Source organism: Gymnoscopelus braueri (genome assembly GCF_963280865.1).
Source record: "Gymnoscopelus braueri genome assembly, chromosome: 9".
In the NCBI taxonomy this organism is placed as follows: domain Eukaryota; kingdom Metazoa; phylum Chordata; class Actinopteri; order Myctophiformes; family Myctophidae; genus Gymnoscopelus; species Gymnoscopelus braueri.
This window is the reverse complement of record NC_137610.1, coordinates 38,969,631-38,992,143: the sequence shown is the minus strand read 5'-3', so window position 1 is coordinate 38,992,143 and position 22,513 is coordinate 38,969,631. Positions and strand designations below refer to the sequence as shown.

Sequence of the window (22,513 nt, the reverse complement as noted above, 5' to 3'; positions counted from 1 at the left end):
GACTTAAGCTAGAATATAGCTTAATGCTTCTTTTAATGCATGGCAGCAGTCATCAGATAAATACACAAACAAATGTGTTTTGGGCTTTTGGTCGAAGTGGTGCCAGGCACAAAAAAGCCTCTCCCCCTTTAAACGGGGCCTTTGTCAGGCCGCTGCCAGGGAACCTCTGTGGTCATTGTAGAACGAATCTCTTCTGACACAAAGACATGAGGGAGAAATAGGTGTGTGCATGTGTGTGTGTGTTTGCGCGCGTGCAGTGCACACACACTTGCACTTGTGTGTGACACAGTAACATTAAGCATTCTGAGGTTAAAGAATAGGCTCGGTACCCTGCAGTCTGAGCAATAGGGGGTGTCTGGACACACACACACACACACACACCCCCACACACACACACACACACACACACACACACACACACACACACACAGCATATTTTTATATATTTGCTCAATGGGTGAAGGTTTCCTCAGTGTCATCTTAACACCCCAGTTTAATTCGCTATTTTTTTTACATTCCCCCCCCCCAAATAAAAAATAAATTAAAAAAATCACCTCTTCATTATTCGATTAATCAAAAAAGTAATTGATAGAATAATCGCTAAGAAAATAATGGATAGTTTTCACCCTAATGCAGACCCATTCAGACTCATAGACCAGTGATTCTCAGTGTGGGGTCCAGGGCCCCCAGGGGTCCTTGAGGGGAGTTCCAGGGGGTCCCCAGCTAAATTAGTTAATATAGCATCAAAATCTGTTTTAACCACGTGCACTGTTTTATACTTTGGCTATTAAGCTCGCAACGCATTGCAATGTGACACGTTTTGAGCTTGCACAGCTGTTCTTTTTTCTGCAAAAAAACACAAATCTTCTCTGTTCAGATGTTGTTCCAGAGTCTGTGGCCAAATACATGAATTTGGGGGTTCTTGACATGCAAATGTGTCTGAACCACCATAGACACCCGCCTTCCTCTGAGGCATTTTAGCATGGTCTCACATTGCACTCTGGAATAACATTTAGCAAATTGAAAAATTCTAATTGGAGTATATTTTTCCATTCACTCTTCTATCACCCTCCGTATTCATGTTGTAATGGCCGCCGTATACTTGTGGCCTATTGATGCACGCTGTTTGTTTTTCTCCTGCCAACCGCCTCCAACACTTCCCTTTCACCGTGTCACCCTCCTTCCTTTCACTGCTTCTTCACACTCACTCCCTTCTTCTGTCTCTCACTCTCTCACTCTTTTTTATTCAGCCCTCTGTCTCATTCTCTCTCTCTCTCTCTCTGTCTGTCTGTCTGTCTGTCTGTCTGTCTGTCTGTCTGTCTGTCTGTCTGTCTGTCTGTCTGTCTGTCTGTCTGTCTGTCTCTAGCTCTCTCTCTGTCTGTCTCTCCTTGCAGCAAGGAGAGAGAGAGAGAGAGGCTCTCTGTGTCTCTCTCTCTCTCTCTCTCTCTCTCTCTCTCTGTCTCTCCTTGCTGCAAGGTTTCATGTTGATATCTCTATTTCATATATTTTCTTAAGCCCACTTTCTTTTCCTTTTTTCGCTCCCAGTCAAATTGATAATTCATATTTTTACAAATTCTTTCTTTTCTTTTTTTCTTACACACAAAAGCCCCTGCAGAGTTCTATTTGCTCGTCGCAGCGCCTACATTTTACCGGGGATCGATTCATCACAAGAATCTGTTTCCCACCCCCTTTCTGTTGGGCGTACCAGTAATACACTGTAGAATAGACAACACACACACACACACACACACACACACACACACACACACACACACACACACACACACACACACACACACACACACACACACACACACACACACACACACACACACACACACACACACACACACAGAGAGAGTGTGGTGTGTTGGAGTTGGTTGAGGTAATAAAGTGTGTGCCTTAGAGATGGTTTCTAAAATTATCAGATGAGACTTGTTGTGTAGGTGTGTAGTGTGTCTCTGTGTGTGTTCATGTGTTTTCATATGGTTAATATTGGCCTACGGGTAATGATGACTCCTGGCAGGTCTCTCTATCTCTGTCTCTCGCTCTATCTTTGTTTCTGTTGCTATGTTCACACTATCTCTGTGTCAGATTGGTTGGCAGACTAGCAGTGGTTCTCAAGTGGGGTCCTGGGAACCTCTGGGATCCTTGGGGGTGGGGTTTCCAACAAAATGACAAGCTCACAAGGTAGTGGGCTTGTAGATTGACAAAAAAAAATTAATCTTTGAAAATGTTGGAAATTATGGGGGGTCCCTTGCAATAAATCTTTTTGAATAGGGGTCCGCGGACTAATACCTATCAGTTTGTGGGTCCTTGACATAATATTTGATAACCACTGGATTATAGAGTATTTGCGTATTACATATCAGATAAAGAAAACCAAAATCTCCTCTCCTCTCCTCTCTCAAGCAAATGCTAAATAGCCTCAATGTTCCATTGCCCCCTCCTTTGCACGCACAAAGCCGAACAGAACAATATTAAGCATTATTCACCCCCCCCCCCTTCTTTCATCGTGTTGAATCCTCTCTGAAGTGTCTATTAAAGGCGCCTTGGCCTTTTTGTTGCCTTGCCGTCATACTACAGAGGAGAGGGGGAACAAAAAGAAAGAAAGAAAGACGGCTATGCATAATCTCCTACTGTATGTAAGGCAGATAAATGGAGAGAATATTGTCGTCGTCTTTTTTTCCCCCTTTCTTTCCCTGCTTGGCTCTCAGTGTCTCCTAATCGCCTCTCCGACGTTTCAATCTGCCAAGGCCCTAATGAAAATATGATGAGGATCCGAGGGTCCGCAGGGACGGTTGGAGGGACGGGACGGCACTGGATGGGATGGGAGGCGAGGGGGAGGTGAAGAGGGAGGGGTGGAACGAGGGATGGCCGCAGAGGGACGATGAAGGGAGAGAAAATACACTGTGTCCTTATTTCTGAGCTCCGTCGGGGATACATAGTTCTTGGAGCCTTCTATTTAGATGTTGCTTCTGCTGGGGAGAGAGAGAGTGTCTCCACTTTCTGTTTCACTCCCTCTCTCTCTGGCTTTGCCATCCGTGTGTGTGTGTGTGTGTGTGTGTGTGTGTGTGTGTGTGTGTGTGTGTGTGTGTGTGTGTGTGTGTGTGTGTGTGTGTGTGTGTGTGTGTGTGTGTGTGTGTGTGTGTGTGTGTGTGTGTGTGTGTGTGTGTGTGTGTGTGTGTGTGTGTGTGTGTGTGTGTGTGTGTGTGTGTGTGTGTGTGTGTGTGTGTGTGTGTGTGTTAGTTACTAGGATAAATGTGCTTCTTTCCTTTTGAATATCCCTCCCTCTCATTTGAACTCCCACAGCCCCTATCCCCCATTTGGCTTGCAAGAAAGATGTAAAGGCCTCCTCATCATTCTAATACTCCCTTTTTTACCCCCCCCCCCCCACCCCCACCCCTTCTGAGACACACACACACACACACACACACACACACACACACACACACACACACACACACACACACACACACACACACACACACACACACACACAGCCTCTTCCAGTGTGAACTGTAGCAATGTATATATTTATTTTAAAAAAAAATCTCTCTTTTCTCCATGTCTTTCTCTTTCTACGTCTCCCCCCCCCCCCGCTCTGTCCGTCCGTCTTTCTCTGTCTGTCTTTCTGTCTGTCAGACGGGGACGATGACCCGGCCGGGCTCTCCTGGGTGCCCTCTTCCCCCTCCAGCAAAGACATGGCGTCCCCCTCCCAGATGGCAGACGGGTGCTGTGACCTGGGCATGGGTACGGGTGGAGAGGAGGAGGGTGGGGCGGGGCTGCCCTACCCCTGCCAGTTCTGTGATAAGTCATTCAGGTGAGGAAAACACTCTGTTTCGTTGGGCGGTATGACTTCAAATCAATATCACCATCATTTCAAACTTTTGACTTGATTGCGACAATGAGTGATAAATAGAAAAAAGTTAAAAATAGCTGATCTATAAGTTCACAATGTGTCATGACGTGCTGCGTTGTGATCTTGTAGATCTGCTATTTTCAGCGTGTGACACCATTGTATGATAATAGTATAAATTGGGCATTAAAGCATACAGTAGCAGGAATGTACCTTTTTTGTGTACGCTATAGACCAGTGGTTCCCTAAAGAGAAATGTCTCCCCGGTACTCAAACTAGTGAAAATAGCCGATCTACAAAGGTCGCGATGCGATGCGAGCTTGTACATCTGCTATTTTCACAACTTCTTAAAACGTTTTTTTTTGGGGTGAATTTCTTTGATTTCTTTAGATTTGTTTTCTCTTGAAATATTTTTGAAATTTCAGAAATTTTAATTTTACCTGCAACCCATGAAAATGGGTCCCGACGCAGTGTTTAGGAAACAGTGCTACACTATAGACTGTACATGTCCTCCCGTGATCCCAGAAGGTGGCAAACCCGTCTCTAGTTCTGGTTAGTTTTGGCTGATTTGATGGGCTTGTTTGATTGATTGCTGCTAAGCCAATCAAACAAAACTATGGGGAAATGAACTGGAACAGGAAACGGGTACACCACCTTCTGGAAACCCAGGACTACAGTTTGGCACAGAGTGTGTTATTCTCCGCTGTTCACCCTCCTCCTCCTCCTCCTCCTCCTCCTCTTCCTCCCCTCCAGTCGTCTGAGCTACTTGAAGCGCCACGAGCAGATCCACAGTGACAAACTGCCTTTCAAGTGTACCTTCTGCAGCAGGCTGTTCAAACACAAGAGGAGCCGAGACCGCCATGTTAAGCTGCACACAGGTGGGCCTCACCGCTGTAAACAGCACAAAGATGACTATGATGTTTTTTTTGTCTTTAGAATAGACTTTAAGTTGAATTCAGTGTTTGTACTTTGATTGGCCTGAAATTGCTACAAACTGACGCCCAACACTGTGACCGCAGCATGAGGAATTTAGCCACTTAAGCCCTATTTGAATACTTCGGCTAAAAATAGCCGATCTACAGGCTCACAGCATGTCATGATGCGAAGCGTTGTGACCTTGTAGATCTGCTATTTTCGAAACATTTTCACCTATAATGGCATACCCAAAATAGGGACGCCTATCTTGTGCATGTCCCAAGTGGGGACAGCTACAGCGCTTCTTTCCTATTGGTTGACATTGTTCACCAATGTTGAATTCCAATCATCAGACACATTGGACTTCACACTCGTCAATGCCGTCGCGGTCAACACGCTGCAACGGGAAGCTCCAACCCTTTGGAAGGGAAGGGGGAAGCCGACACTTCTGACGCGTATGAAGTGCATTTGTGACTTTATACTTAGTGTCTCACGCCCAAAATAGCCGATCTACAAGCTCAACTGAGCTTGTAGATTGGCTTTTTTAGGTACGAGACATAACTCAGGCTTTACACTGTATGCAGAGGAGCTATCATAACTTATGAGTGCCATTATCTTGTCTCCATATGTCTTGATGCAGGTGATAAGAAATATAGTTGTCAGGAGTGCGAGGCTGCCTTCTCCCGCTCTGATCATCTGAAGATTCATCTCAAGACACACAGGTGATTTCTTTTCATCCCTCTCCTGATCCTGGTTCTTCTGTTCTGTTCCTGACTTTGATCCCATTCCTTTCTAATAATTCAGAATAATTCAGATTTAGAATGTTTAATAAGATTCTGAGCAGCTCAGCATGTGAATCTGATTTTGTTTCCTTTCAGTAGTTTATTGTTATTTTTTAAATTATTATTTAATTCAGTTCTTACTATGATTAAATTTTTTTTAATGAATTTGATTTCAATTCTTACTTTGTATTTCTTCTTCTTGGGCCGTCCAGCTCCAGTAAACCCTTCAAGTGCAGTGTGTGTAAACGTGGCTTCTCCTCCACTTCCTCATTGCAGAGCCATATGCAGGTACAGTCTCCTAATACCATTACTACTATCATATTATTCTCTTTATAAGAAGTATCATAGTTTTGTAAAATTGTATTGAAGATTTATGTTTACAGAATTGTATTTGTCACTCTCTCAAGAATTTGTACTCTGAGCTATTCTTGATTGCTTGTGTGCTCTCCATACAAAGTAATGGCCAGTGCCTCATATTTAACTTTTAATCGTATGCTCATATGAATGTAGTGCGAGACGAGTCAGATCTCAATAAAGTCTACGTGGCCTGTCCGCTGTCTTGAATTTGTTCTCCGCTACGTCCGGCCTCTTCTAGGCTCACCGCAAGAACAGAGAACACCTGGCGCTGCGGGCCGAGCGGGACGGGGGGAAGAAGGCGGGAGGAGAAGGCGAGCTGGACCAGGACCTGTACATGTGTGATTACTGTGAGGAGACGTTCAGCCTGACGGACGAGCTGGAGAAACACGTTCTGACCAGACACCCGCAGCTGTCCGACCGGGCCGACCTGCAGTGCATCCACTGTCCCGAGGTCTTCCTGGACGAGGCCTCGCTGCTCACACACATCGAGACGCAGCACGCCAACCGCAAACACAAGTACAGTACAGTGCAGTACAGGGGGCTTTTTTTATGTTCAGTTGTGATTGACAAATGTTGATTTTGTTTCATTTATTTTGTAAATGTTTAATTTTGACACTACATAGTACAATCTCAGTGTTAATTTAACACTTTTTCATTTTACTGTGTTGTTGTTCAGTGGCACTGATATGTCGGCAGTCCCCAATGGGACACCGGACAACAGCGTATAGCAGGGGTCTTCAACGTTTTCAGGCCAGGGACCCCCTAGCTGAGAGAAAGATGAAACAGGGACCCCCTCTATATCGTATAAAATTGTGTTTCAGATTCAACATTTTTTGTTTACGTGGTCTGCTCTTTTTTCCCTCTACACCTATGCCTCTTTGGCAAAAATAGCCGATCTACAAGCTCACAACGCCTCGCAGCGCGAGGCGTTGTGAGCTTGTAGATCTGCTATTTTTGGCCAAAGTTCTCCTCAGAAAAGGGATACTAGGGGTCAAGTGGTTACGGTAAAATAAAAGATCCTATCACACAAATATTTGGCGGACCCCCTGTAGTAACTCTGAGGACCCCCTAGGGGTCCCGGACCCCCTGTTGAAGACCCCTGGCATATAGGGTTTAAGTGGTTTAAACTGAGCATGGTCCTTTCTCCTCTCGGTCCGTCCCTAGATGTCCTGTGTGCTCAGAACAGTTCCCCTCTGTGGAGGACGTGTACTGCCACCTGGACAGCCATCGGCAGCCCGACTCCTCCATCCACAGTGCTGCCAGCCCTGACCCCGCGCTAGGCAGCGTGGCGTCCATGAGCTCCGCCACCCCAGACTCCAGCGCCAGCCTGGAGAGAGGCTCTACGCCCGACTCCACCCTCAAACCCAGCCAGGGCAGCGAACGAAGCCGCAGGAGAGTCACTGATGGCGTGGAGGAGTTGGCCATAGTCCTGAGCCACCATGCTGGAGGTATGGCAGTCAAAACTATACATGATAGATAGATCCAATAGAGAGATAACCCTTTATTGATCCCCATGGGGAAATGCAGGTGTTTTGGTAAAAACAGCAGAAACCATGAAGTACAGGATAGGCACAGGTAAGAGCAGAGAGATACAAATAATTAATATATTATATATTATATTAATATATTTAAAAATACATATTTTAAAATGTATTTAAAATATTAGACTAATAATTAAATAATTCGACTTATACTTGCTAGTATCTGTAAATACGAGCAAGCAATATGTATTTTTTAAAGCGAACATTTCGAAGCCCAAAACGCTTTTGGGGGTCCCTGGAACAAAATATTTTACAAATGTTCGCTTTAAAAAATATATATTCAAAAGTAGCAGATCTACAAGCTTATAGTGCAGCACTCGGTGCAGCGCTATGAGCTTGTATATCTGCTATTTTTGAATAGCCAAAGAAATCTGAAGGTGACCCAGATGGGTTCCCGGATTGAATGGGTTAATCATATTTGACATAATTGAGACTTGATGTGCATCTATCTAATTTACTTACAGTACATGCACCTCTCTACTACCTCTCTCTCCCTCTCTCTCTCTCTCTCTCTCTGTGTTAGGTGGGGGAGGCGGCTGGGGTAAAGTGACGTACTCGTGCCCTTACTGCTCCAAGAGGGACTTCCACAGCCTGGCTGTCTTGGAGATCCACCTGAAGACCATCCATGCTGACAAGCCCCAGCAGAGCCACACCTGTCAGCTGTGCCTGGACACCCTGCCCACGCTCTACAACCTCAACGAACATGTGCGCAAAGCCCACCGGACCGGCAGCGGCGGCGGCGCCGTAGGCGGACCGGCAGCGGCTTTCCCCCTGCTGCAGTTCACCAACGTGTCGGCCTTCCACTGTAACTACTGCCCGGACATGTTTGGAGACATTAACTCACTCCAGGAACACATCAGGGTGTCCCACTGCCTGCCTGGAGGCATCGTAGCGGGATCCACCACATTAGGTGGGTTTATTATGGATTCATGCATTGAGGTGTAACCACTTAAAGGAGCAGTTCACCCCCCCAAAAAATCTTATTTTCTATCAATTACACACCCCGTGAAGCCTTGAATTCGTGGCGATTTTTTAGTTTTTGTCGCATTCCTGAGCCAATAATTTGATGACCGGGTCATCGGTCAATAGGAGACGCAGACTCCGTCGGTCATCAAATCATTGGCTCAGGAATGCAACAAAAACTAAAAAATCTTCATGAATTCAAGGTTTCATGGGGTGTGTAATTGATAGAAAATATGTAATTTTTGGGGTGAACTACTCCTTTAAGCTCGATGTACTTTGTCATATGACAAATAACGAAAATAGCCGATACCAGCTACTACAAGCTCACGTGTTGCACCGTGACGGCTGTGTAGATTGGGTATTTTCACTACTTATTTTTGAAAAGTTTTGGATTTTTTTTTTGTGCCCAAAATAGGGGTGTCAAGTTGAAAGTGGTTAATGCTGAACCAAAACTAAATTAGCTTAGAAATGTGAAATTAGAAATGACTTTTGTTGTTTTGCCGTTTTCTTGGAGTACTGGAACACTTCTTCTTATAAACACACTAGATTAGGTGCAAGACAGGGCTGACATTTTGACGTGCTCCTGTGCTCTTCTCTTTGATACTATTGTCCGGTTCTGAGATAGCCAGGTTCTCATCAATGTTGAAGTGCAGGACCTCTGCCTTTGTAAAGATCAATATATCATGAGGTAACAATATATCACAAGGTAACGTAGTGTGACACAAAATAAATGCTCTTCTTTAGAAGGGAACCATGCCTTCTTCTGCAACCAGTGTTCCATGGGTTTCCTGACGGAGTCCTCGCTGACCGAACACATCCAGCAGACCCACTGCAGCTCAATACTAGGGGGCGGGCCTGGGTCTGGAGGAGGCATGGCCAAGCTGGAGTCCCCCGTCCTTCAGTCTGCGTCACAGTCCTTCATGGAGGTTAGATACAACACTTAACTTGTCTTAAGACCTGGAACTGTCATTTTTAGATTTGAGCTAAAAAGCATTATTTTACACTTTGGGCTATTCAAAAATAGCAGATATACAAGCTCATAGCGCGGCACCGAGTGCCGCGCTATGAGCTTGTAGATCTGCTATTTTTGAAAAATCGTGAAAATGTGTGCAAATCTTTGAATATATATATTTTTAAAGCGAACATTTATAACTCAAATCTTTGCTTCTGGGGATCCCTGGAACAAAATATTTTGATGGGGGTCCGCGGCCAAATCCATATCATATTGGGGGTCCTTGACATGAAAAAGATGGAGCACCACATACGTTTTTCAGAATACTGTGGAGATTTAGGAGACATGTAGAATCGGCTTCAGGTCTTAATGGGTTAACCACTTAAACCCTACATACTTCATTGACCGGGGGTCCCCCAGGGCTCTGTTCTAGGTCTGCTACTTGTTTCCCTCTATACCAAATGTCTTTGCCAAAAATAGCCGATATACAAGCTGAGATTGTAGATCTGCTAGCTTCTTTGTGAATCTAAGCTCCCCAGTTTTCATTTTGAAATTGATTAGAACTGATGACAACACAACATGTAGCTCTTTTTCCTAGTTGTGAATGTTAAAGGGCAAGACCACTTTGGTAGAGGTTTGGGTTGTGTAGTTACCTTGCCATGATGTAACTCCAAAGGTGGGCAAGAAATCAAAAATAATTGCTCCATTGATTAGAAATTGATCATTCAAAATATGCTCCTCATTGACTTACATTGTACGCTAAAACTGCTCTCAAAGTCACTCTTTTAGCACAAAATCAAACGCAAACAAAGTTTGATTCAGACAATATAGAACATCACCAAACCCAGTACTGTTTTTTTTTTTTATAAAAATGTCAACTTCCTGTTGATTTTGCCATTTTTTATAATTAGAAAACCCGGACTGGATCGGCGGATCCGGATCCAGATCTTCAAATAGTAAAATCAACAGGAAGTTGACATTTTTATTAAAAAACAAACAGTACTGGGTTTGGTGATGCTCTATCTATATTGTCTGAATCAGCTATGTTTGGGTTCATTTATGTGCTAAAAGAGTGACTTTGAGAGCTGTTTTACCGTACAATGTAAGTCAATGAGGAGCATATTTTGAATTATCAATTTCTAATCAATGGAGCAATTATTTTTGATTTCTTGCCCACCTTTGGAGTTACATCATGGCAAGGTAACTACACACCCCAACCTCTACTAAAGTGGTCTTACCCTTTAAACTGTATTTGATTCTAATGATAGTGCTTACGTTTTTTTGCTCCCGTACAGGTGTACTCGTGTCCTTACTGCACCAACTCGCCCATCTTCGGCTCGCTCCTCAAGCTGACCAAGCACATCAAGGAGAACCACAAGAACATCCCGCTGGCCAACAACAAGCGGCCGGCCAAAGTGGCCGACCTCAGCCCCGCCTCCTCGGACGTGGAGATCTCCTCCCCGAAACGCCACAGGCTGGCCGGCGACTCCACCCCCGCCAACGGCGACTACCCGTGCAACCAGTGTGACCTGCGCTTCGGCAGCTTCGAGGGCTTCCAGGTATAGGGGCTGCACCTGTCCCATTTACTGTCGGTTGTTTTCTTTGTGATTATTCAATCAATTACTTTTTTAGATTAATTGAATGATAAGAAGAAGAATAAATGCAATTTATATAGCGTTAAGACACCCCAAGTCACTTTACAAAACGAAGCAAACAAAACAACTTAATTAAATATTACATTACATGAATAGAATAGAATATTTATTTAAATATATATCAGCAAATGAATTTACCACTTAAGCGCTATTTTATTCGTCCTTGCACAACAGCGTCATGCTAAAAAAGTTTAAATGGCAAATATACAAGCTCAACGTGTATTGTGAGCTTTCTAGATCGGCTATTTAAAAAAAAAAATCACACCCAGTGTGAAGTGGGCGGTGTGGTCACAGTGGTCATCACAGTGATGGAAGAAGTGATGGAAGAAGTGATGGAAGAAACCATAACTTAAAAAAAACACATTTATGGTTTTTTTTAAGTTATGGTCCTATTTATAGGGCTATGCACATGTGTCATGTTTCCCTAGCCAATCACAGTCCTGAATAGACTGTGATTGGCCAATCACGGTGCAGGGTTAGGGGGGTACATTTGTGGCCAATCACAGCGCAGGATTTGGTGTGCAAATATCCAAACCTCACATATAGGGGCGGTTTCACCGCCCAAAAATCACACCCAGTGTGAAGTGGGCGGTGTGGTCACAGTGGTCATCACAGTGATGGAAGAAGTGATGGAAGAAACCATAACTTAAAAAAAAACAAATTTATGGTTATTTTTAAGTTATGGTCCTATTTATAGGGCTATGCACATGTGTCATGTTTCCCTAGCCAATCACAGTCCTGAATAGACTGTGATTGGCCAATCACGGTGCAGGGTTAGGGGGGTACATTTGTGGCCAATCACAGCGCAGGATTTGGTGTGCAACTATCCAAACCTCACATATAGGGGCGGTTTCACCGCCCAAAAATGTAAATGTTTTTGCCTTATTTTTTTGCCTATAATGACATGCCCACATTAGGGATCGATTATGAATCCATTACTTTATAAGATTTTCGATCCTTTCTTTTATAATCGATTAAATCGATTAGTTAGATTAACCGCTGCGCCCCCCCGCTCCCCAGGCCCACCTCAAGTCCCACCTGGAGATGCTGCTGAGGCGGCAGTCGTGCCCGCAGTGCAACAAGGAGGACTTTGAGTCCCAGGAGGCACTGTTGCAGCACCTGACGGTGCACTACACCACCACCTCCACGCAGTACGTGTGCGAGAGCTGTGACAAGCAGTTCTCCTCCGTGGACGACCTGCAGAAGCACCTGCTGGACATGCACACCTTCGTGTTGTACCACTGCACTCTGTGCCAGGAGGTCTTCGACTCCAAGGTCTCCATACAGGTGAGTGGGACAGTGGCGGAAGAAGTACTCAGATTTGTTTACTTATGCGTAAGTAATAATACCACAATATGAGAATACTCTGTTACAAGAAAAAGTCCTGTATTCAAAATTTTACTTGTCTGAAAGTACAAAAGTACTGGCATCAAAATGTACTTACCAAAGTAAAAGTACAAAAATCTGACGTAACACACCAAGGCCAGAAGAAACAAACACACGTTTATCTCTCTTATCCAGAGCTAATTCAGAGTTGCTCTGGATACATGCAAGATTGTGCAAGATCAGAGGAAACAGTATGAATCCTAGTCAACAAACAACTTTGAAGGAAACACAATATTTATATATTCATTCTAAGATATTCATCATGTAGTATTTTGCTGCTGACGTCTTCCCCTGTTGTTGTCCAGGTTCACTTGGCGGTGAAGCACAGCAACGAGAAGAAGATGTTCCGCTGTACAGCGTGTGCCTGGGACTTCAGGAAGGAGACGGACCTCCAGATCCACGTCAAACACAACCACCTGGGCCAGAGCTCAATCCTGGCCGGGAATCTGGGTGCAGGTAAGGGACACTGAGAGGACCAGGTGGGCATAGGGGACAGTCAAGATGAAGAAAGGGGACACATGATGTTTGTATGTTTATGTGTGCATATACTGTACTGTGTGTATATAAAAAATACTGTATGTATATGGTATTTATATACACGTTTACGCCATGGCTCTGTAGGTGACTAGCCGTCTATAAGAGTATTTTTGTCCAGAGCTATTCTCACAAATTGCTGAACTGATCAGCACCAAATGTTTTGTACACACTGCCAGTAGGCCATATAAGTACCTCGTCACATGTTTTATATATTTGTTTGATATTAGACTTTAAGATCCACATGGGAACCACACCGTTAGTATTTTTAGTACATTTTCAAAAGGTACTGGTCTGAAACTTAAAAGTATCCATCCTTTTAAATGAAGGAAACTTTGGGTGATTGAAATGCAAATTGCTGCAGATCAGAAGAAACCCTATGACTCCAGATACATTTTATAATTTAACCCATTAAGACCGGGGACGCATCTGCGTCTCATTTTAAGATTTCTTTGGGCTATTCAAAAATAGCAGATCTACAAGCTCATAGCGCGGCACCGAGTGCCGCGCTACGAGCTTGCAGATCTGCTATTTTTGAAAAATCGTGAAAAAATATTTTCCAGATTTTTTTCAAAAAACTGTTGAGATTTAGATTTTTTTAAAGAATCGCCTCAGGTCTCAATGGGTTAATGAAATGGAAGAAAGAAAAAAAAACGCTTTTCATGCATCCTCATATTATTCACGTCATGTCGCAGAGGAACCAAGGAATGTATAGTTGAAACAAAAGCTACAGCCCCTGAGTGTTTTTGATGGAAGTGAAATGATAAGCCTATAGTACTAACCTAAGCTCCTGTCTGTCCATCCATGCAGGCCTGAAGCCCAGGAAGTGCATCTTCTGCGGGGAGACGTTTGGCACGGAGGTGGAGCTCCAGTGCCACATCACCACGCACAGCAAGAAGTTCAACTGCCGCTTCTGCGGCAAGGCCTTCCACGCCCTCACCCTGCTGGAGAGGCACCTGAGAGAGAAGCACTGCATCTTCGACGGAGGGATCATCACCGGCAACGGGGGAGCGGCGAGCGGAGGGAGCCACAACGGCACGCCAAACGGGGTGCCGCCGGCCTCCAAACGAGGAGGAGGAGGCGGCGGCGGAAACGCGGTGGGAGGCGGAGCCGTGGTGGAGAGAACGACGGTGGCGGCCGCCGAGCAAGCCGACCTCCAGAACATGCTGCTGAAGGGCGGGGCCGTGGGAGGAGGAGGCGGTCAGGGAGGAGACACGGTCAATAGCCACGAGGCGAGCGGTGGCGAGGAGGAGCTGGACAATTCGGAGCCCATGTACGCCTGCGACATCTGCGGAGCCGCCTACACCATGGAGTCGCTGCTCCAGAACCACCGCCTCAGAGACCACAACATCCGACCTGGAGACGACGATGCTTGTAAACGCCGCTCCCTTATTATTCAGCACTACTTGACCCATTAAGACCTGAGGCCCGTTCTACAAATGTCTTCTGAATCCTAACAGTTTTCTGAAACACTTATGTTGGCTATAAATATCAGTGGTTCTGTCGAGGACCACCCAAAATTATATGTATTTGGCCGTGGACCCCCATCTCAAAATATTTTGTTCCAGGGACCCCCCAGAAGCAAAGATTTTAGTCGCTTTAAAAAATATATATTTGAAGATTTGCAAACAATTTCATGTTTTTTCAAAAATAGCCAAAGTATAAAATAATGGTTAAAGTGGTTAAAATGACAGATGCTTTCCCGGTCTATACTGTATAGCTAGCTATATACTACTCTATAGGGTTTAAGTGGGTAAGAATAGATTCTAAAATGGTTATTTACTTGACTTAAAAATAGATTTGTCTGCTTCTACCTGTAATTGAATAACAAACGGACAATGTAGAATGCCTTTCTCAGATTGTACCCCCACGTTGCTTTTGTAAAGAAACGAACTTGTAAAACATCTGGGTTTATTATGTGATTATAATCAGGATTACTGCGGTTACTATGACGATGATTATGTACGTTAAACATGCTGCTGATTATCTCTTTAACGCCAGGTTCGCGTAAGAAGAAGGCAGACTTCATCAAGGGGAACCACAAGTGCAACGTATGTTCGAGAACGTTCTTCTCTGAGAACGGGCTTCGTGAGCACGCTCAGACGCACCGCGGGCCGGCCAAACACTACATGTGTCCCATCTGTGGGGAGCGCTTCCCCTCTCTGCTGACACTCACTGAGCACAAGGTAATGTTTGTGTAGCAGCACATTACAGTGGCAATTATAAAAAGGATTTCAGAGCTATCAGGACATTGAGGATGTGAAAAGTGTGTCACTTTATATAGCTTGAGTATGATATACACAGACCAACAGATGGGTACAAAGGGTATTACATTACATTACACCAGGTGGGGCATGCATTTCCAACTTGCGAGTAGGCCGGTCTAGTAATGCTTAGCTGATGTGACATGTTCTTTCCTCCCCTCCAGGTGACCCACAGTAAGAGTCTGGACACGGGGACATGTCGGATTTGTAAGATGCCCCTGCAGAGCGAGGAGGACTTCATAGAACACTGCCAGATGCACCCCGACCTCCGCAACTCCCTGACGGGCTTCCGCTGTGTGGTCTGCATGCAGACCGTCACCTCCACATTAGAGCTGAAGATCCACGGCACCTTCCACATGCAGAAGCTCTCCACGGGCTCTACGCTGGGTTCTACTGGTGGTGGACAAGCCGGGAATGGACTAGTAGGTGGCAACGGCTCGGCTTCTTCGTCCCCCAACGGCCAGCTGCAGCAGCACAAGACGTACAAGTGTGCCCTGTGTCTGAAGGAGTTCAAGAACAAAGGGGAGCTGGTGAAGTTGGACGTCAACGGCCTGCCCTACGGCCTCTGTGCCATCTGCATGAGCAGGTACTATTGGAATTGATCTCTTCTGCTTCAAATGTAGGACACCTGGGAATGATTGCCACTTTCTATGTGTGGAATTCAAATCCGAGTAAGTCAGTGTTGGTAAAGATAATGGGCCTCATTCACTAAGCTCGGGTTCGCACATAATTTACTTACGCACCATTCCACATTCAGAGTCTGATTCATCAAAAAGAAATGCGTCCATGGATTTTGGCGGACGTACACTCAAACCCACGTCTGCTCAGAGGAAGACTTATATGGCTCAAACCTTTCGTATATGTTATTAGAATGTCTTATTCTTCATGCAAAATTAATTAGGTCATACACCTGTGATACACACAAATCAAGGCTGTACACTCCCTTTCGTGAATCGCACTTCAGATTGTACAAAATACACCACACTTTACACACAAAGACAGTTGGAAATGTACAAACAGCTTAGTGAATGAGGCTCGTAATGACGCACTTGGTCTGGTATCCTAACACACGTGTGTCACGGCCACGGGGAGTAGTGAAATAACATTGGCATCATCGTCTTAAATGAATTACACAGTTTTCATTCTGAATGAGATGGGTTTAAATTCAGTTTATAATCTGTACCGTTGTTCTGTGTCATAATCAATTTACTGTCTCTTTATATTGTCAAAACTTGAAATCCATCTTTAGCACACACGCACGCACGCGCACACACACACACACACACACACACACACACACACACGGCTTAGGAATCAATTTAGCAAGCAATGGATTCAAGTTTAATCACCTATTCAATCAATCAATCAATCAATCAATATAGGGGCACCAATGGTCAGAGCCCCAGCCAGCTAGGAAGGGCTGTCACGCCAGGGGACGCCCAGGGAGAGAAGGCCGTGACTGGGCTGAGGTGTCCGGAGTGTGGGGTGAAGTTTGAGAGCGTGGAGGACCTGGAGGGACATGTCCAGACAGACCACCCTGAGATCAGCCCTGAAACCAGCAGTAAGAAGGCAGAGGCCTCGCCTGCACCTAAGGTGAGGAGGGGTGGAGGGAGTGACAAAGACTACATAAATGCACTGAAAGAAATGAGTTATATTTAACTTTTGACACTTTTTGCAAACTTCTGTCTATTTCATGTTTTCTGAGCATTAGAAACACATTGGAATGCTCAGATTTATGATTGAATCTATCTATAGCTCTCTAATTTGCTTATTACCAATATGGCCACTATCCACAAAACATTTATTATTATCACCCAGGTTGAGTGTAGAGCTGTAGGAACAACCTAAACGTGTGTCTTACAGATATATTTTTAATGAAACAATTGAACAATAGAGTGCAGCACATTCCTATTGATACATATAACAGCCAGTAGAGCATATGCATGAGTTTGGCAAGCTGTGTGGTTAGTAGTTTTGGGAGTTGGTGGTAGATGTTGCGGTCCACCTCAGCAATACATCTCCCAAGGGTCTATCTAGCGCATTGAAATTGGGATAGACTCTCGTGTTCTGGCTGATACTAACTCACTTAGGGGCGGCAGTGGCTCAGGAGGTAGTGCGGCCCAGTTCGATTCCTGGCTCACCCAGAGTTAGTGTCGAAGTGTCCTTGAGCAAGACGCTGAACCCCTAATTGCTCCCGATGAGCAGGTTGGTGCCTTGCATGGTTTCCTCCGCCATCGGTGTATGAATGTGTGTGTGTGAATGGGTGAATGTAATGCACAATCATTGTATAAATGCACGATATATCATTTTACTTACTTACTCTTGTGGAGTCCCAGTACCTTCCCCACATCAGGAATATGCTAATGACAACCATGCAGAGAAAATAGCAGTCAGGAGGATGAGAGTAGCTGGTCACTGCCATTAACACCACCAAAAAGTTTGTACTGTGGGAACCAACACATAGGCATCGATCAAAAGGACGTCCCACCACTGCCTAAGTGGATGTGCTAAAGAAAGATGCTGGTGCGGAAAGCACAAATGAACTGGAGAATCTAAATGACTGGAGACGCTGATGGAGGGCTCGTCTGAGCATGACGTAGAGAGAAACGCTCCAGTCGCTGCATATAGACAACATCAGAGTAGATCTTTTGCCTGGTGAGGGTGACCAGGGTGTTTGTGAGATCTGGTGTTGCCTCCCAAGCTGCCTATGCACTTTTCCCCCATGGCCAAGGAAGGGTGATGTAGTATCACATCCTGTTGGCGCATAGAAGAGAGGCAAAGCCAGTAACTTCTGGGGACCAAGAGCATTGCAGATCTCATGAACAAGAATGTCCCAGTAGTTCTTTCTGCAGCCGAAGCCAATCCAATGCAAATTAGGTGTCCAGACATGCCCAATCATAAAGACTTTGAAAGCATTCCAACATGTTTCTAATTGTCTAAAAACATAAAATAGACAGCAAGCTTGCATTTGTAGCTCATCTGTTCCAGTATTGACGTGGGATTTTGCATATATAGGTTTTAATTACTTAAAGGTGTAGTTCACTCAAAAAAGTACTTATTTTCTATCGATTACACACCCAAAACCTTGATTTTTTTTTCTTTTTTCGTCACATTCCTAAGCCAATAATTTCATGACCGGCGGAGTCTCCGTCCTACTGAGTCTCCTATTGACCGATGACCAGGTCATCAAATTATTGGCTTAGGGATGTGACAAAAAACTATCCATGAATTCATGTGCTTCATGTGGTGTGTAATGGATAGAAAATAAGTAATCTTTTGTGTGAACTCCTCCTTTACGCCTTATTTTATTCTTTAATTTTTTTTCAAAAATTTTAAGTAAATTCATATCATCGTCACATATTGATATTGATGTATTTGGTCAAAATATTGTGATATTTGATTTTGACCATATCGCCCAGCCCTATGTACATGTGGACATGGGCACATGTTTGCCAGCGTGCAAAAAATGTGCACGTATACGTTATGTTCTTGCATTTGTGTATGTGTGCGTGTGTGTGTGTGCTGAGCCCCACTGGGTACTGCGGCGGGGGCGTTCTGAGGCATTGTGGGAGCTGTTCGCTCTACTTGATATTGACAGTCAGCTTCCCCGGGACCTGCCGCGTGTCTGTCTTGTGTGTGTGTGTGTGTGTGTGTGTGTGTGTGTGTGAGACAGAGGAGGTTTCAAGGGACCCTGTGTCTTTACCTGCACCTTTGTTTCTGCTTAGTCTAACAGCACGAACCAGACAAGTGTGTATGTGTGTGCGTGCATGTGTGTGTCTGTGCACGTTCAGTCTAGCAGGCTGAAGACCGAGAGCTAGTGGTATTTTGTATGTTTGTCCATGAGCGATCACTGTGTGTGTGTGTGTGTGTGTGTGTGTGTGTGTGTGTGTGTGTGTGTGTGTGTGTGTGTGTGTGTGTGTGTGTGTGTGTGTGTGTGTGTGTGTGTGTGTGTGTGTGTGTGTGTGTGTGTGTGTGTGTGTGTGTGTGTGTGTGTGTGTGTGTGTGTGTGAGCAATTGCTATGTGCCGTGAATGGATAAGAGGAGCCTGCTCTCTCTCTTGCTGTCTTCCCCACTTGTATCCATCTCTCTCTCTCTCTCTGTATTTATATAATGTAAATTATACATGTGTCCCCCCACTCCCCATGTTCCTTCTGTGTTAGGTATACATGTATTGCAGGTATTCTGCCTAACAAACCTTAAGATGACTGTGTGTGTGTGTGTGTGTGTGTGTGTGTGTGTGTGTGTGTGTTTCCTACATACAGAAGAAGACCTACCAGTGTATTAAATGCCAAATGACGTTCGAGACGGAAAGAGAAATCCAGATCCATGTCGCCAATCACATGATCGGTAAGTCAGCCTCACAGCTTCTACTAACTGTATGTGTTTGCGTGTCTTGGTTGTAAAGCACACATTCTGTATCTCTACAGTTTGTCTCCTGCTGTCATATTCTTTCCTCACGCAAACACACACACACACACACACACACACACACACACACACACACACACACACACACACACACACACACACACATGTGCACGCTCACGCACGCAGGTGTGAGACAGAGAGGTGATGAAGAGCTTTTTCTGATACCTACTGTATATGTGTGTGTGCGTGCGTGTGTGTGTGTGTGTGCGTGTGTGTGCGTGTGTGTTGGCCTGGCCAGCTGTTGTGCCATTTACCACTTTGCTGCACCTCTGAGAGCAGACACAGAAAAATAGACTCAGAATGGGTTTGTTTAAGAGGGGTACAGTACACACACAGTCTTCAAATTGTTTAACAATTACAAGATGATACAGTACATGATATGCTGACAAAGGCCAATGGGCCGAATCGCGTTAGTGTCTGTAATACTGCTGAGGCTGCATTAAAGCTGAAAAGACTACTAAAGACTACTACTTGTGAGTGCGATTATTGTTTATGTTAAGAATTACAAGACAATGTAATCTAGATTGACTTTTCGTCTTCTTTTCTCTAATGAGTCTCATCTCTCTCATGATATTCTAGATCCATTTAGGTTTATTATGTTTATCAGTGACCCATAGAAATTAAATTGTTCCATTTGGCAAAGGCAAGCACTTGACTCGACCCTATTTTTGGGACATAAAAAAAAAATCTAATATTTTTGAATATCTGAAGTTTAAAATAAGTTGGTATTATTGTTATAATGATTCCATAATTATTTTTGACAATATTTTATTTAGTGCCTAATCAGAATGTGGTTTCTGTGTCAGATCCATTCTGTCTTGCATGGCTGACCTGAAATGTAACCAGTGTCACTGTAGAGCCGTTCATTTTTGTCCCAACACAGGCAATTAATTTTGCAGTGAATGGCCACATAAAATGGTGTGTGTGTGTGTGTGTGTGTGCGGTGCGTGCGCGCGCGCTTGGGTTCTGAGTGGTCTAGGTGTTTAACTAAAAACTTCCTCTGTAGTTTTGAGAGTCTGTGTTCTTTTATGAGCTTCCCTCGTGACTGTTTTTATTCTGCTCGGTGCTAATTTGCTGCCTTAGCAACCTTGTCGTCATGGAGATTAACGAGGCAGACCTGCGCGGCGTTCTGGGGAATGAGCGCCTGTCGCTGCGGCGATTCCCCCCCCCCCCCTACCCCCCAGCCCCCTCGCCAGACCTGACAGGTGATCCCAGAGTCACTGATGTACTGTGGGCTGCTTTGTGTACGTGTATGTGTGCGTGTGCGTGTGCGTGTTGCTCTGAGTTGTCTAGTAATGTCTGGAGACACTGGAGAGAGAGTTGAAACACAAGTACAGCTGGAGTAAGTTTTACTCCACTCCCCCGTGGTACAACACACACACACACACACACACACACACACACACACACACACACACACACATGCACCCACGCACAACACACGCACATGCACGCACGCATGTATGCACACAGACAGAGAGAGTCAGGGACACAAAGACTACTTTCTACTTTGTTTTGCCTACTGTTTCTCTTTTTCATTCCTGTCTGTCTCTTCCATTTTCCTAACCTCCCCTTTGGATTATTAAATAGTCCCCTTCTTCAATCTGCCTCTCTCTCTCTCTCTCTCTCCTCCCCGTGGTCTATCCACATCTCTACTGATTCCTTCCATGTTGTCCATCCTGAGAATTTTGCCATTGGACTCAATATTCATCCTGATAGATAATCGTGGGCTTATAACATACAGCAGGAGAAGACCACATATCATCATCTCTTTATCATTCTCTCTCTCTCTCTCTCTCTCTCTCTCTCTCTCTCTCTCTCTCTCTCTCTCTCTCTCTCTCTCTCTCTCTCTCTCTCTCCCTCCCTCTCCCCCCTTCTCTCTTAATTAACGTGCTAATTGTGTGAAAAGCAAGCAGAGATTAATTATGAAATTGAAGCAGATTATTTTTAAGCATTTGCCCGCAGAATGTGATGAATACACACACAGACATTTGACTCTTGATGGACAATAATTCTGTTGGTGAGAAAATTAAGATATCGTTGCTGTTGGATGGAAACCTCCAAATCTCCAAAACGTTTCCTTTTTTATTATTATTTAAAAATAGTGAGAATAGCCAATCTATAAGCTCATATACGCACACATGCACACATACACGCACGCACACACCCACACAAACGAGGCACATGCACCCTAATGCTTCACAGTAAAATCCTGTGTTAATATATCCATTTGACTCTGAGGGTTACAGGTCCATTTGGTTACATTCATTACACACACACACACACACACACACACACACACACACACACACACACACGCACGCGCACGCTGTTCCATTTGCCATACCTACGGCGCTACTGTAGCTAGCTGTGTTTGCGATACTTCCGACAGTAACCTCTGGAGTGTTGATTGAACTTTGAGTTTAATTGACACACAGGTTTAGATTCTTGTATTACCAGTGTATCTGTTTCATTTCAGTTTGAGTTTTTGTGCCTTGTTGACATGAAAGTTACGTGAACAGTGTGTCTGGTCAGAAATATTGTGATATTTGAATTTGTCCCATATTGCCCAGCCTTACTACCATGTCTACCTGGGTGTCATGTTTCCATCACTGCTGATTGGAGATGGAGCCCGTAAATACCAGTGACTACTGCAGTAATTTTCCCGGGAATGAATGCCGATTGTAACCTTTCCCACTGAATACAAAAGCCAGATGTTTGTGGGCTTTGTCCAGTGGGAAAGGGGTTTTAGTCTCACATCTCCTCAAGATGTAGCGCAGTGAAACATTTTATAGCTACTCAAATGAATCCAACCATTTGGGCTAAAATACTTTGACACAATCTGCTTTCATAGTGGTGGTGCATACTGAACAAGCT

At 44.6% G+C, this 22,513-nt stretch overlaps 1 protein-coding gene across 2 annotated transcripts in view; it reads left to right on the top strand.

Annotated features, from left to right (window-relative positions):
* znf423 (zinc finger protein 423) overlaps positions 1-22,513 on the top strand; it is a 203,660-nt gene that overhangs the window by 98,940 nt on the left and 82,207 nt on the right. Inside the window, exons 4-20 of one of the 2 annotated variants that reach the window (XM_080437953.1) lie at positions 3,646-3,823; positions 4,613-4,737; positions 5,128-5,229; positions 5,415-5,496; positions 5,769-5,844; positions 6,152-6,429; positions 7,078-7,361; positions 7,978-8,364; positions 9,162-9,343; positions 10,665-10,928; positions 12,045-12,311; positions 12,716-12,866; positions 13,755-14,318; positions 14,946-15,130; positions 15,373-15,794; positions 16,591-16,801; positions 19,471-19,555. In XM_080437953.1, coding sequence (XP_080294079.1) covers positions 3,646-3,823; positions 4,613-4,737; positions 5,128-5,229; positions 5,415-5,496; positions 5,769-5,844; positions 6,152-6,429; positions 7,078-7,361; positions 7,978-8,364; positions 9,162-9,343; positions 10,665-10,928; positions 12,045-12,311; positions 12,716-12,866; positions 13,755-14,318; positions 14,946-15,130; positions 15,373-15,794; positions 16,591-16,801; positions 19,471-19,555 — 3,843 coding nt within the window. The remainder of the gene's footprint in view (positions 1-3,645; positions 3,824-4,612; positions 4,738-5,127; positions 5,230-5,414; positions 5,497-5,768; positions 5,845-6,151; positions 6,430-7,077; positions 7,362-7,977; positions 8,365-9,161; positions 9,344-10,664; positions 10,929-12,044; positions 12,312-12,715; positions 12,867-13,754; positions 14,319-14,945; positions 15,131-15,372; positions 15,795-16,590; positions 16,802-19,470; positions 19,556-22,513) is intronic. The other variant, XM_080437954.1, reaches the window with a different exon arrangement.